The 16672-nt window shown below is 36.1% G+C and overlaps 1 protein-coding gene across 1 annotated transcript in view; it reads left to right on the forward strand.

Annotated features, from left to right (window-relative positions):
* Positions 1-547: 547 nt before the first annotated feature.
* LOC132159326 (uncharacterized) overlaps positions 548-16672 on the forward strand; it is a 77873-nt gene continuing 61748 nt past the window's right edge. Inside the window, exon 1 of the mRNA XM_059568840.1 lies at positions 548-655. Within this exon, the coding sequence (XP_059424823.1) occupies positions 580-655 (76 nt within the window). The 5' untranslated portion in view covers positions 548-579. The remainder of the gene's footprint in view (positions 656-16672) is intronic.

Consider the following 16672-nt stretch of genomic DNA (forward strand, 5'->3'; position numbering starts at 1 on the left):
ATGCTGACAACATTGGAACCACTTGGGTGTCAACTGTCAGGAGACATATTTATTTGCACAAAATAGGACAGTTGCTCAAGAGAAATACAAAATCATTGTTTTAAATGTAAATATAATAGCAAAGGTAACAAAAACAATGGACCTGAGACAAGGTCCCTGAAATAATCAGTCCTCAGCCTTCAACTTTAGGCCGACATGTCATGATGAGTAATTTATTATTATTTATTTATTTACTATTGGAATCCATGCTCTGGTTTCATTTTACCAAGTCAGGTCAGCCAAGTTGGCAGTGATTTCACATATTTGTTATAATACAAAAACCTGAAACAGAAGACACACATAATATAATATAATATAATATAATATAATATAATATAATATAATATAATATAATATAATATAATATAATATAATATAATATAATATAATATAATGTTTCAGTGAATATACTGTGGCTGTAATATATATGCTCACAGCTTGAGTGCAGAAGAGAGCAGAAGAGTGGTTAATTCCCATTTAGGGCTGGATTTAAATGCACACTAGTTCATGTCGAAGCAGTCCATTATCAGAAATGCAGAAATGACCAGTGTTGTAATCTTAAAGAAAATGGTTCATGTTGTTGTTTTGATCCACTTGTGTTTGTGGAATCTAGTCGGTAAGTTAGAATAGTTTTTTTATGAATTTTTAGTTCTTTATCTATTTTGTTGTTTCGTGGAGCTCAGCTTTCTAGATTGTGTTTTTCTGTCTCTCCAGTATTCCCGTTTTCTTATTTTTGTCTGTCTGTTAATTTATTGCTCATTTCATTGTCTGTGCTGCTCTCCTGTTTGTTTTTAATTTGACTTTTAAATAGTAAAAACTATCTTTTAGTTAAGCCACCACCATCAAATTATTTAACTTTTAATTTGTGAAAAACTTTGTCCTTCAGGTGTGTTTGCTGATTTAGATGCAGTGAAGTCAGTGCTGGAGGGAGATTCAGTCACTATAGACTCCGGTTTTACTGAAATAATGGATGATGATCTGATTCTGTGGAGGTTTGGATCTGAAAACACTTTAATAGCTAAAATCAATGTAATGGCCAGCAGCGTCACTGTATATGATGATGTTCTTGATAAGAGATTCAGAGACAGACTGAAGCTTGATCATCAAACTGGATCTCTGATCATCTCAAACACCAGAACTGAACACACCGGACTCTATCAACTACAGAGCAACAGTGTGAGAAAGAGATTCAATCTCACTGTCTATGGTGAGTTAAATATTGATTAATTTTATTTGTTAAAGATTTAAAGTATATGCATCCTAAATATATCTGAGATACACATTTAATTCAGATTTTCATTTTCCAAGCCATTTAACCCATTTAAGCCCACCAGCAACTAGTTGCCACAGTGTATATTTGTCATTTTACTTTCATAAGTATTTTCCTAGATGCTACCCATGTTTAACCAACCAAATAAAGGATTTTCAGTAACACATTAGAATAATGGTCATTTAGTTAATGAACAATAAATGTATTACTGTATTTATTAACCTTTGTTAATGTTAGTTAATTAGAATAAATGGTCCATTAGTTAATTAACAATACATTACTGTATTTATTCATCTTTGTTAATGTTAGTTAATGAAAATACAGTTATCCATCGTTAGTTCATGCTAATTCACATTGCATTAACTAATGATAACAAGCACAACTTTTGATTTGCATAATGCATTAGTAAATGTTGAAATGAACATCAACTAAGATTAATAAATGCTGTAGAAGGATTATTCTTGCTTAGATCATGTTAACTAATGCAGTTGAATACACTGTAAAAAATGTACTGTAGAATTTACAGGATTTTACTGGCAAAAAAGTTGCCAATAAAATCCTGTAAAAATGATGTTAATTGCTGTAAAATGGATTACAGGAAATAACTGCAAAGCAAATTACAGTTAATTGCTGTACAATGAAAAAAAGTTGGTGGTTCAGTGCCTTGCTCAAGGACACCTCAGTCATGTTATTGCCGGCAACCCTAAGGTTAGGAGTCAAACTCTCTAACCACTAGGCCACAACTTTATATTATTCAGATAGTCTAAATAAATACAAGACCATAACACAGGTTAAATAACTTTTTTTTTATTATTGAAAGTTTGTGTCCAAAGCACAGTGTATGTGAAATACAGTAGTTTGTAGTATTTTTTACAGTAACATTGAATTTAACTTGTAGTTTATTTTACAGCAATATTTTGTAATTTCACTAAAGTACAGTATTTACCTGGCAAAAAAGTTGCCAATAAAGTCCTGTAAAAATATTTTACAGCATTTATTTGTAATTTCATTATATTACAGTATTTAACTGGCAACTAAAGTTGCCAATAAACTCCTGTAAATACCCCTAAATACAATATGATGTTGTAATAATTTAACAATGAAACTGCTTTAAAGAATAATTTTAACAGTAAACTATGAAATATGTATATAAATGCATTATCATGAGCTCTATCTTAATACATTTACAAATGAATAAAAATGAATAAAGTCAATGATGTTGCAAATAAGTATTTATTAAAACTGGCAGAAAGACATTGCAAGGCTTTTACTGGTAAAATAAAAATGTCAGTCTTTCAACAGTTTAAATCTTATCATAAAAATAACATTGCATCACAAATAACTACAAATACATGTTAAAATAAGCCATACTCAGAGTAGAACATTAACTTTCTATAAAAATTAAGGTCAATCAACAGAATTTGTATAGTTTTGGTAAAATAAATGTTTTAAAGAAAAGGATTAAAATAAAATGCTGAAATCAAAATTAAATCACAAATTCTGTTGTTTGAGCTTATGTTCCATTAAATTAAGAATATTCCTGCAAAAGACAATTTAATAAATATATATTGAAAGTCCATCAACTTTCTGAGATGAGCAACACATGAGGGTTGTCCCTCTTCTCTGAGACTTTTCCACTTGTTTTGCCTCTATGTGTCCGTCTTGTATCCAGTGAGTGTTGTGATTCCAAGAAAACATCTGCACATAAAAACTTGCAAAAGCATCAGGATAAAGTTATGTATCAAATGAAACTAGCTCAATAAAATAAATGTCAAAATGCCACTTATACAATACAATCAGCATTTACCAGTACTTAAAAGGTTACTCCACCCCAAAATGAAAATCTTGCCTTTAATCACTTACCTCCATGTCGTTCCAAACCCATAAAAGCTTCATTCGTCTTTGGAAAACAATTTAAGATATTCTGGATGAAAACCGGGAGTTTATGTGTGCCGTTAAGCTTGTTTTGATGTTGAATGAAATATTAATACAATCAGAATCAGTCTCGCGTTTCGATGCTTCCTCTGTCTTTTTTTCTGTGTTTTTTTTTTTAATCAGGCTAACTTGTCCAGTCGGGGATATAAAGATGTCTTTCACTTATTATAGTAAGGTGTCACATCAATATGGGACAGTTGAACACATATAAACAAATGAAATTTCACATATTTTGCTGTTCGTCAGTTATTTCGACAGATAGTAGTTACTATGACAATCGTTCGCATTGGGCTTTATGATAAAAGTTAGGTAAACACTACTTTAAATCATCTCAATAAGAAAATGTAACTTCCAAAAATCGAAAATTTAACACTCTGAGTGTGGACACATATAAACACTGAAGCAGTGTTAAAAGTAACACTGAAGCAGAGTTGAAGTTAATGAGATAATTAAGAAGTTAATTGAGTTATGATTGACCATTATTGAAGACACCTGATGACACCAAACGAGAAAATCACAATTTGTGTGTCACCATTATAGTGGTCAGTGTTTGCTTTAGTTGGGATCTTGACCCTTCAGTTATTAACTTTAGATTGTGTGTGGCTGTGGTAACTGAGTTGTAACATACAGACCAGAGCAAAGGTGATCTTATGGACTTGATTGTGGTTTGGACTAATTGTCATGGAGTTACCTGAATGGCTGAGTTCGGGTTTCTTTACTGTGTACATAAATTAGGTGGATAAAAAAGTAATCCAGCATAATATGACATGTTTTTAAAAGTTAGTTCTACATAAAGAAAGAGTTCTTTAGTTTAGACACACAGACATCAAGAATCAGCGTGAGCATCACAACAACGGTGACCATCAAAAAAGCATGTTGTAGCCAATAAAAACTCATCCATGGCTCCCATCATGCATTGCGGCATTAATAAATTATGAGCTTTTTTAGTAACTGGTTTTGTGATGTTCAGAGTAGATCTGATTATCTGAATATTCTGTTTGTCACCATTGTTGAGATTCATACGCTGATTTTTGTTATCTGTGTGTGCCTAAAATTAAAACTCTTCAATAAAAAGAAAAAAAAATCTTTTGTTGTGGAATCAAAGCTGTTACAAACAATAATGAGCGATAATTAGAGAAGAGCCTGTAAATGAGTTCAGTGATTAAGGTCAAGCAACAATTACATTAAAACATAATTATCACCACCTGATGATTTTTGCTCTTGGCTTGACACACAAATCTGAAAATTAATAAGTTACAAGCCATGATCCGAACTAAAGCAAACACTGACCACTATAATGGTGACACACAAATTGTGATTTTCTAGTTTGGTGATTCTGCTTGTTAACATCAGGTGTCTTCAATAATGGTCAATCATAACTCAATTAACTTCTTAATTATCTCATTAACTTCAACTCTGCTTCAGTGTTACTTTTAACACTGCTTCAGTGTTTATATGTGTCCACACTCAGAGTGTTAAATTAACACTGGAGATTTTGCTGTGTAACTATGCTATGATAGCAATTCCCAGTTTACTGCACAGAAGTTACCAAGGCCACTTGTCTAAATGTCAGGATAGGAGGCTATTGTGACATGATGTCGCTTATACATTATAAGTATATACTCAAATAAATATAAAAAGGATATATTTCTCAAGTATAATTAAGTGAATTTACCAGGAATTATGAATAAAGCCTGTAATCTTTAATTGTTCTCACGCTGCTCCAATCGGCTGGATTTCAGATTTGAATGATGCGCGCGCAATCCCATAATGCCACACTACAGTAAGTTAGTGTAAAAAGCAGGAACTACAGTGACAACTCCTGCTTCTTGTAAATGAAATACAGTTGATGTGGAAATATACTGTTAACAACTGTAAAACCTTATTTGACCCATAATGCATTGCGAATTACAGCTGCATCTTGTAAAATGTTTATACAGTCAAATTCTGTAAAAATTTGCTGTAGAAACTACAGCAATTTTTTACAGTGTATCATTAACTAATGGACCATTATTCTAAAGTGTTACCGGATTTTCAAAGGATTTTCTTTGATAATATCCCACCTAAAACATAACTTAACCATTTAACCAGTGTTAGTCATCTTACTTGAAAAAAGAAATTAGTTACAGTTACAAATTACTTCTCCCAAAATGTAATTGAGTTAGTAACTCGGCTACAACATTGTAAAAGTAGTTACTCAGCAAAGTAACTGTGATGTTATTTTTTTATGTTCTATAACGCTATTACTTCCTATAACATCTTTAATATATAAGATGTTTATATTAACTGATTGAAGAATAAAAACACTAAGTATTTAGAAAATGCTATATTTATTTGAACTCAGTAGATTGCAGCCTGCCATATGATATGCATAGAAATAAAAACATATAAAAATAAATATTGAAAATAGAATTCAAGTACAAAATTAAGACAAACAAATTTAAACTTGGGTAAAAATAAACAAAGGGAAACCTGGTCATTAGTGCAAATCTCTGTAACTGTATATTAGGCCTAAAGTTACAGCACAATAAACAGAACACTATCCAACTCTTATGGTGCGTTCACACCAGACGCGGATAGAGTGTCTGGCGCGAGTGATTTCAATGTTAATTCAATGCAAAGACGTGAATAGACAACCTCCGAAAATCGCATAATTGAGTTTAATACAACTATATGTTCTCGCATGAAATACTTTTAAAAATACATTTCATGACACGATAACAGTAATATTTAGAAAATTATCTGAATAAAAATGGTGGTTGAAAATGCTGCGTGAACTCAACTGGTAGAAGCCCCCCCCCCCCATGACGCGAATTTGCATCTGTTGTGAAGTTAATTTCACGCGCGAATGAACCGTATGAACTCAAAATGTTCAAGCGTCCAACTACGCATGAATAGCGCGATTTATTCACGCAAGTCTGTGGAATTACATTTGTTTCAATAACACTGAACGAAACTTTATAAAACTGAACATAACTTTTTCAGAAACTATAAAAAATATGCCATTACAAAAGAAGAAAAACACAATGAAAATGAAAACAATTTACTCAGTCGCACAAATTTAACAGGCTCTTCAAATATGCTTCATTCTTTGATAATGTTTTCAAAGATTTGTTTTCGCTAATCAAGGATTTTGAATTTATTGCCACAGATTTCGCTTACGTTTCGCAGTTTTTCGTTTGGAGTTTTGACACAAACCTCTCGTGTGGGCGGGGTTAACAGTGATCTACTCTGATTGGATAGTGAGCTTTTGATGGACAGGTGCTCTCTGACCGGGAAGTACAGACGCCACTCAGTGGCACGCAAATTGGAAAGCTCTCGTGATTGTGATTTGTATTACTAAATATGTAAATAATATTTGACCTTCGATTGTCTCAGTCTGTAAAGATGAGTTCTTGTTCTTCAAGGCAGCCTGAAGTAAGCTTGTGTTACTGAATGACAATAATAACCCGCAACAAACTGTAGCACACTGTAACATGAAAAACTTGTATCGATGTTATTGGTTACTTCAGTAACACAAGCTTACATCAAGCTGTCTTGAAGAACAAGTGGAGGAGGAAGATGATGCCGCTCCGTGTCTCTGTCTCATGAAAGCTCATCTTTACTGAGACGATCGAAGGTCAAATATTATTTATATATTTAGTAACACAAGGCACGACGTATTGCATACAAATAAACGCGAGAGCTTTTTTTTCTTTTTCTATTTTTATTTATGCAGAGAAAAAAACATACAAAGGTATAAACATACATCATATAATATTCACCACAAAAAAAAAGAATAAAAAGAGGGCCAAAATCTAAACAAAATTAAACAAGGAGATCAAAGGCAGAGCAAATCTAACAGTCCTTATAGCTTTCTTATTAGACACTGAGATTACATTCAAAAATTTTCCATTTCTTTTAGGAAAACAGAGAAGACGGGTTTACAGTTGGAGAATTTGCATTTGTGAATGTGAAATTTGTTTACACTGTAAAAAATGACTGTGATTTTAACGATAAAAAACTGTGAAAATGCTACAGTACAAACCTGTTTACTGGTTAACGGTAATTTCCTGTAAACTTTACAGGGAAAAACCGTAAACTTACGTTCCCAGAATTCTCTGCGTTGCATTTCAAATTTTGTTTGCATTTGATGTTTTTTCTTTGAAATAACTATGTTTCTCCTTAATTTTTTCTCATCTGTTATGTTTATTAGGTTTGTATGTTACATAAAATGTTGTTAAATTAATGTTTATTGCATATTTCAGTTTAATGAGTCTCACCATGATGGTGTTTAGTGCTTGTGTGAATGACACCATGCAACTTCTATATATCTTATTATTTAAAAGCTGCTTGTGATGGGCTTTGTTTCACCACGTGACTCTCTCATCACCACCTGCTTTTGGTGGTTACCAGTGTAATACGAAGGTACAAAATAGATTTCAGTGCTTCAATAAGTTCGAATATAAATATTATATCAATTAAATTATGGTATTAAACTGTAAATATAAAGTAAAACCGTTAAACCTACAACAGTGTAACTATTTTTTACGGTATAAAACTGTTAAACCAAAAAATTGTTTTTTCCTAAAGTTAATACTTTTTATTTTACAGTAAATCATTGACTCAAGCACCAGATTTAACCGTAGAAACAACAATGACAATGGCTGCCAACCGTAAAAGAAAAAAATGTTTTACCCCAGCTGCCAGCGTTTTACCGTAGAATCTACGTTTTTTTTTTTACAGTGATTTTTTTTAAATTAATAACTGTTATTTTCATTTGTGGGGTCAGAGTCATAATACCCAAATATAATGTTTTTCATATGTAGTACTGAGAAGCCTGGCAAAATCTTACACACCAATATCATCCCAAAGTTTCTGAGTGTAGTGACATGACCGAAATAAGTGTACAGTTTCTTCAGAACTCGAACAAAAAGAGCATGTAAGATCAATGTCAGATTTAAATCTTTGTATAAAACTTCTTTACAGGGTACAGCCTGTGTATGAACTTAAAATAAATGTCTTTCACTTTGTCTGTGAAGAAAAAATTTTGCAGTAGAGACCATATTTAATCACCGCGAGAGCTTTCCAATATCTGCGCCACTGAGTGGCGTCTGTATTTCCCGGTCACAGAGCACCTGTCCATCAAAAGCTCACTATACAATCAGAGTAGATCACTGTTAACCCCGCCCCCACGAGAGCTTTGTGTCAAAACACCAAACGAAAAACTGGGAAACGTAAGCGAAATCTGTGGCAATGAACTCCAAGTCATGAATTCAGAATCCACAATTAGCGAAAACGAATCTTTGAAAAACATTATCAAAGAATGAAGCATATTTGAAGAGCCTGTTAAATTTGTGTGACTGAGTTCATTTTTTTCATTTTCATTGTGTTTTTCTTCTTTTGTAATGGCATATTTTTGATAGTTTCTGAAAAGGTTACATTCAGTTTTATTAAGTTTTGTTCATTATTATTGAAACAAATGTAATTCCATACAAGTCGCGTCTGGTGTGAACACAGCATTAAATATTCAGTACAGTAACATGTTAGCATGTGTTGATGTGAGGTGGTTCATAAGATTTGAGTTGCTTGAGGCAGACGTGGATAAAGTCTTTACAAATATGGCACCGCCCACCCAGCCAATCATCATCGGCTTTGCAACTGTGTCAGGCAGCTGATGTGCAGCCACTAGCCAAAGCATGACAGCTCGTGCTTTATTCAACCAAATTCTCAGTAAATTCCCTTAATTTAATATGGAATAAATATGTCAAAAGAAGGAAGTGAGAGAGTAATCTTTCCACGCTCTACAGCCCCACTTCTGTTTCTTCTTTTTTTTTGCCATGGGGGGGTGGGAGTTTCCAGTTTTTAAGTGACAGCAGCAGTTTACTAACTTCAGTCAGTCACACAGAAGGAAGAACTGAAAGATAAATAGCTAACACATGGGATTAGTTGCTGTAGATTATCGTTTTCTTTCTTTTAGGACATTATGTCTTGTAAGGGGCAAAATACTGAGGCCCCTTTTTCCAGTTTGTATGTGTTTCATTCTTGTTGGGTCAAGGACCCTTATTTTTTATGACTAATAGCTTTATAATGTTGATTATAAATTCAGACAAATAATGAGTGTACATTTAGATTATTATACAAAATCACCTACTACAGTCAGCCATTGAATACTATGGGCCTAAACAAATATATTTTTTTCAGGTATGCATTTTTATTATATAGATATATTTTCTTTGTTCTATTTATTTTTATTTCTTTATTTTCATTTCACTAACACACCTCTAAGATTAAAAATACCTGCATGCTCAATAAGTAAATAAATAAACAATCATGGGTGTAGCCTAAACATGATAATTATTTAATTAAGCATATATTTTAACAATAATATAATTAATTATAGCAATATCAAGGACTTTTGTCAGGGATTGTTCCATTTGACCGAATTAATATTTGCCCATTCATAAAACGTGATATTTTGCATATTTACATAGTATAGTATGCAAATATGTTTGTAATTTATAAAACTGCAGTAGTCTTTGTAGTCTACTTATACTAAAACTAAGAGAAAATTCACCCAAAAAAGGTAAATGTGTCATCATTGTTTCATCTTCAAGTTGCAAACCTATGAGATACTTTCTTCTGTTGAGCACAAGATTTTGTAGAATGTTTGTAATCAAACAGTTGAATACATAATTTTCTTTCAGGTATATCTTTTTATTATATAGATGTAATAGTATCTTCATTTAATTTATTTAAATTTAACTTTTTGACACACAATTCCCTGTTGGGGCAACTTAATGTACTGCACTATGTTTTCTGTAATAAGGGTAAGGCCGAGGCTGTGTTAGAATCGACTTGCAGAAGTTTAATGAGCAAACAGTTCAACAAACCAAGATATGGGGCAGGAATCAGATCACTGGTAAAGAAGTAAAAAATCAACACAATCAGTCAAGCACGAGGGAAACCCAAAAGACAAAATCCGGAGAAACAGGTGATAAATCATAGATGTAGCAATGAAAACAAGTCAATGAAAATGCTATGGAAGGTAGTGGAACTGGCAATATTTCCCAAAGGCCTGTTTGGCCTAGCCATGCTTAAATGGCTGTGGAAGTGAAGTGATCACAGAAGTAGCCTAGGGAGTGGTACCAGTCAGCGATCAGGTGAGGGCTCCCTCTGCTGGTGTGGCATTATAAAATTATTAACATTACAGTTTTGAGTATACTCAGCCCATGGAAGGAATTCTACCCACCTGTTCTATTCACGACTAAAATAAATTCTGAGATACCTGCCAATCTCCTGGTTCAACCTTTCCACTTGGCCATTTGACTGTGAATGGTATCCTGATGTGAGGCTTACATTGATGTCTTTGACAACTTTGTGGAGAAGTCGTGGTCTAGTGGTTATAGAGTTTGACTCCTAACCCTAGGTTTGTGGGTTCGAGTCTTTGGCCAGCAATACCACGACTGAAGTGCCCTTGAGCAAGGCACTGAAACCCCAACTGCTCCTGGGCACTGCAGCATAAATGGCCCACTGCTCTGGGTGTGTGTTCATGGTTTGTGTGTGTTCAATGCTGTGTGTGTGCACTTTGGATGGGTTAAATGCAGAGCACAGATTCTGAGTATGGGTTGCCATACTTGGCTGTATGTCACGTAACTTTTTTTTTTTACTTTTTTAATTGCTTGCAGAAGACTCTCCAAACCTGAGAGGTAAATTGGGTTCCTGTGTCAGAAACAAAATCCTAGCAGGTCTGTGACAAAGTCTATGGATAAGTGCCAAGGATGCTGAGGAATCGTTAATGGTTGGAGGAGACCAGAAGGTAGTTCCTTGGGGGTCTTGGATTAAGTGCAAGTTTGGCATGTCTTGACATAGATTACCACATCTCTGGTAATTGATGGCCTCCAGAAGAAGTTCTGTAATAGACGGAGAGTGTGAGAAATTCCAGGATGTCCTGAGCTCATATGAGAGATATGAAACCATTGTAGGACTCTGAGACATAAATCTTGAAAGTTTTTATTTGGGGGACAGTTTGCTGGTGGTGGTTCTTGCTGATAGGCTCAGTGAATCTCCTCCATAATGTCCCAGGTTACTGGAGCAATGATAACAGATGGTGGAAGAATAGATTCAGGGGTGACATTGTCTGTTGAAGGAACGTGATGTCTGGATAAAGCATCAGCCTTACTGCTCTTCAGTCCATTTGAGTTTTGATGGTTTGCCTTTTAGCAGTGACATTAGGGGGTGCAATCAGACTGTAGTTATGAATGAAGCATCTGTTGAAGTTTGCCAAGCTGAAAAAATCTCTGAAGTTATTTTACTGCAGTGGGTTTAGGCCAGTCTGTGACTGCTCTGACCTTGGAGTCATCCAACTTGACACTTTGATGACTGATACTGTACCCAAGGAAGGACATTTGCTTGAAATGAAACTTGCATTTCTCTGCCTTGATATAGCTGGTTATGCAGGAAGCAGGAGAGTAAGCTCTTGACATGTTGGATGTGGTTCAGTAGATCTCTAAAAATGTCAGTCTTAATAGATTGTACAGTGCAAGTACTTTATAATTTAAGCGGGTGGAACAAAAGTCATCATAATAGTTATTTGAGAATTGGCTTACTAGTCACATGGCGCGAAGTGTCTTGGAGATGTTGTCAGAGAGCAGCTCTGCTCCGACTCTGCTGGGGTGCAGGCCATCAGCACGAAAAAGCCTAGGATGCTCCCAGAAAAGATTCCAATTATTAACAAATAGCAGTTTCTGTTCTTTACACCATGACAACAACCATTCATTTAAAGCAACAACTCTACTGAACCTTTCGTATCCTCGTTGATACATGGGCAGTGGTCCTGACACGATGATCATCGCCGAGGGCGTCGTGCTGCGAACCGTCTCGATCAGGGTCCTGAAGTCCCTCTTTAGCATCTCCGTCTGCCGCAGCGTAGTGTCGTTAACCCCGGTGTGAAGCACGACGGCTCTGGGGCTCTCGTCGGCCTTCAGGATCGGGGGTGTCTGCGCAGAAACATCGAGAACACGAGCACCAGGGAAACAATGAGTGTGCACTTTACCTTCGGCTAACGTAGCACGGACATGTCAGACGATGGAGTCTCCGATGATCACAGTGTCACGTCCCGTCTCACGGAGGGGAGTGAAGCGGTTCTGGCTCGCGTCCTCCGCTGTGGACGCACCAAGAGTAGACGTGGTGGGACTGTTAGCAGCGCACTGTATACTTACCCCAGACTTGTGAGTGTCAGCCCACGAGGATTCCAGCACGGATCACCGCTCTCTTAGCTGGGCCTGCCTCACCTCAAGGTCGTGAATCTGTTTCTCCACTGCCTCCAGCTCGAGCTGCATTCGGTGTCCTCACCTGCAATCAAAGGTAGACATTCATCCGTCATTAAAGCAAGTAAGAGTGAGTAAAGCAATGATAATATGTGTGAATAGAGTATTAGCAATGCAAGCGCGGTTAGCAGCAACCACACTGCTGATGTTAAGGGGCTATAAGCTAATAGCGGTCCCAGGAGATCAAAATAAAACTAGTGATAATGAGGCTCTCTGATTGTTTTTGTTGAAAAATACGATAAAGGATATATTCACACGTTAAAAAAATGGAAACGATAGTGTATAAAAAAAATTTGTAAGAAAAAAAATAGTCAATAAAAAGAATATAGTGACGGAGCTGTACAGAACAGAACACAGTGTAAAGCCTCGGGGGAACTGTCAGCTGATGCCACCACCTCGGGGGGACTGTGAGCGGACGCTGCAGCCGCCACCTCAAGGGAGCTTTGAGCGGACACCGCCGCAGCCTCAGGGGAACTGTGAGCGGGGTGGGGGGGACTGTGAGCGGATGCCATCTCTGGGGAACTGTGAGCGGACGCCGCCTCGAGGGACCTGTGAGTGGACACCGCCACCTCGGGGGAATCGTGAGCAGACACCGCCACCTCGGGGACTTCATGAAGGCCTGAAGCGAACACCGCCACCTCGGGGACTTCATGAAGGCCTGAAGCGAGCCCCGCCACCTTGTAGGGAACCTCCGGGGTAGGCACCCCCACCCTGATGGCTGAGCCACTCAACTGCAGAGCCAGGTTGATGTAGTCCTCCAAATAATTATTAGGAACACCATACTAATACTGTGTTTGACCCCCTTTCGCCTTCAGAACTGCCTTAGTTCTACGTGGCATTGATTCAACAAGGTGCTGAAAGCATTCTTTAGAACTGTTGGCCCATATTGATAGGATAGCATCTTGCAGTTGATGGAGATTTGTGGGATGCACATCCAGGGCACGAAGCTCCCATTCCACCACATCCCAAAGATGCTCTATTGGGTTGAGATCTGGTGACTGTGGGGGCCATTTTAGTACAGTGAACTCATTGTCATGTTCAAGATACCAATTTGAAATGATTCGAGCTTTGTGACATGCTGGAAGTAGCCATCAGAGGATGGGTACATGGTGGTCATAAAGGGATGGACATGGTCAGAAGCAATGCTGAGGTAGGCCGTGGCATTTAAACAATGCCCAATTGGCAATAAGGGGCCTAAAGTGTGCCAAGAAAACATCCCCCACACCATTACACCACCACCAGCAGCATGCACAGTGGTAACAAGACATGATGGATCCATGTTATCATTCTGTTTTAAATTCTGACTCTACCATCGGAATGTCTCAACAGAAATCGAGACTCATCAGACCAGGCAACATTTTTCCAGTCTTCAACTGTCCAATTTTGGTGAGCTCGTGCAAATTGTAGCCTCTTTTTCATATTTGAAGTGGAGATGAGTGGTACAAGGTGGGGTCTTCTGCTGTTGTAGCCCATCCGCCTCAAGGTTGTGCGTGTTGTGGCTTCACAAATGCTTTGCTGCATACCTCGATTGTAACAAGTGGTTATTTCAATCAAAGTTGCTCTTCTATCAGCTTGAATCAGTCAGCCCATTTTCCTCTGACCTCTAGCATCAACAAGGCATTTTCCCAAAATCACAAAAAAAGGAGCCAAAATCACAAAACAGGCAAACAGGCATGAGGGAAATCCAAAAGACAATATCTAGTGAAACAGGCGATAAATCATACACGTTTGGTAAGGCAGCTGAACTGGCAATACTTCACATGGGCCTGTTTGGCCTGGCCATGCTTAAATCACTGCCAAACAGGAAGTGATCACAGAAGCAGCAAAGGGCGTGGAACCAGTCAGAGCTCAGGCAAAGGCCCCCTCTGCTGGTGTGGTGTTACAGTTCCACCACTTTAAGACAAATGGATTTGTTGTGTTATCATATTCAAGTGATTATAAGCTAGATGCAAATTTTTGGGGGTTTGCATTAAATGTTTTTCGACTTTTATGCATAATAAATTTGTTTATGTATAAAGATTGATCTGTTGAAAGCAGTTATTTTGAGTTAGATGAAAAAAGCTCTCCTCCTATTCAAATTTGACATTGAAGTGGTGCATACAACATATTTGTACTGTATATGCAAATATGCACATTCAAATAGAATTTTCAGGAAAAACTAAAACCTGGGTCAAATAAATGCAGAAAATGTTCACATAGTAAACTATTAACATGAATATATGCATGAAACCATTCAGAAATTTTAGGCACAAATGGGTTAATGTTTTTCTTTTTATCTTATTATTTATAATAACATCTTATTAATCATGTTAGAATCTCAAACAGAGTATCTTTTAAACATCAAAAGTGAAATCTGATGCTTCTTTTTCAGCTCGTCTGCCTGTTCCTGACATTAGTAACTCATCAAACTGTTCATCATCATCATCATCTTCACAGCAGAATTGTTCATTGTTGTGTTCAGTGGTGAATGTGGGTCATGTGACTCTCTCCTGGTACAAAGGAAACAGTTTATTGTCCAGCATCAGTGTGTCTGATCTCAGCATCAGTCTCTCTCTACCTCTGGAGGTGGAATATCAGGAGAAAAACAGCTACAGCTGTGTAATCAACAATTCATTCACTAACCAGACTGAACATCTGAACATCACTCAACTCTGTCAGCCATGTTCAGGTACAGCAGCGCTGACATTAGTGATCATTTACTGACCTGTTGTCTCTCTTTTTTTTATAGATCAGACTGACACAACCACTTACATTATTCTCTCTCTATTCTCTTAGCTGTTACAGAACAGTCTCCTTCATATCCTCCAGATTCAGTGTTTTGGATAGTGCTGGTTTCTGCTGTTGCTGGATCTCTGTTGATTGTAGTTGCAGTCGGGATCTTCTGCATCTGCAGCAAACACAAGAAATCTCATCAAGAAGGCAAGTGCTACAAACAAGTGTTATTACAAATAATACTTTTTATGTCTCTTTACTTGTCTCACTCACACAAAACACATTTCTATATTTCTCCAAAAAAACTTTCTTTTTAATGATAAAGTCACAGGACTTGTGTAAGTGAAACAGCTACAAATGTCTACATTAATTCAAATTAATATCATAACAAACAAGTGAGCATTAAACATATTTCTGTGCATTAACACTTTAACAGCTTTAAACAAGAATGTCATCTTTGAAATTTATGTAGTGTAGAACTGCAGCACACACACACACACACACACACACAAACTTCCTGAAATATTTATCAATTATCTTTTTGACTGTGGCTGATTACTGAATAATTTATTTATACAAAATATGGTCATTGTTATAATAAAAATTGCAATATTATATTCCTTATCTATTGTGATGTATATCCAAGTGAAAACAGTTTATGGAACAAAAACTAATGTAGGATACTAATTATGTGTTATAAAAAAACTACATAAAACCTAGATAAGACTGAGTTTTAGTATTTAAATTAATCTGCCATTTTGGTTTAAACAGCTGAGACACTTCCAGAAGAGATCACTTACGCTGAAACAACATTCTACAAAAGAAATGCACAGAAATTGTTGAATTAATTAATTAATTGATAATTTATGTTATGTTATGTGAAAATCATAGGACCATTATTTAAGAAACACTAACGTATATTGTGGATAATATTCAAGTCACTAATTGCACCATGACAACTAAAGAATAACCAATCAACAGGTCCATTTAATGAACATTAGCTTATATTTCCATAGTGCTGAAGATGAGCCAATGATGAAGTACTTCCTTTGTCAGCTGATGACATCACTGTCCAGCATTTTTAATAAGCAACCTCAGAGCCCTGAACTTTGTGAAACAACTGAAAAACACTGAAAAACAACAACAAAAAACGGGTTCTCTAAACATAATCAACACAAATCAAAGTCAACCCAACTTTATTAAAATGCTGCATTTAAACAAAAACACAAATCAGATCATATTTTTCACGACATTTGAAATCAGTATTATTTGAATTTATGGGATTATATTAAGTACTTGGGTTCTGGCCATCTCTTAATGCTTTAGTTCTGTAATTTTTGTCATTAATGCCCACTGTAATATAATTATAATGAAAATATTTGCATGTCTAAGTTATTTGTATCGACAC

This window comes from Carassius carassius, chromosome 16 (genome assembly GCF_963082965.1).
Source record: "Carassius carassius chromosome 16, fCarCar2.1, whole genome shotgun sequence".
NCBI lineage: Eukaryota > Metazoa > Chordata > Actinopteri > Cypriniformes > Cyprinidae > Carassius > Carassius carassius.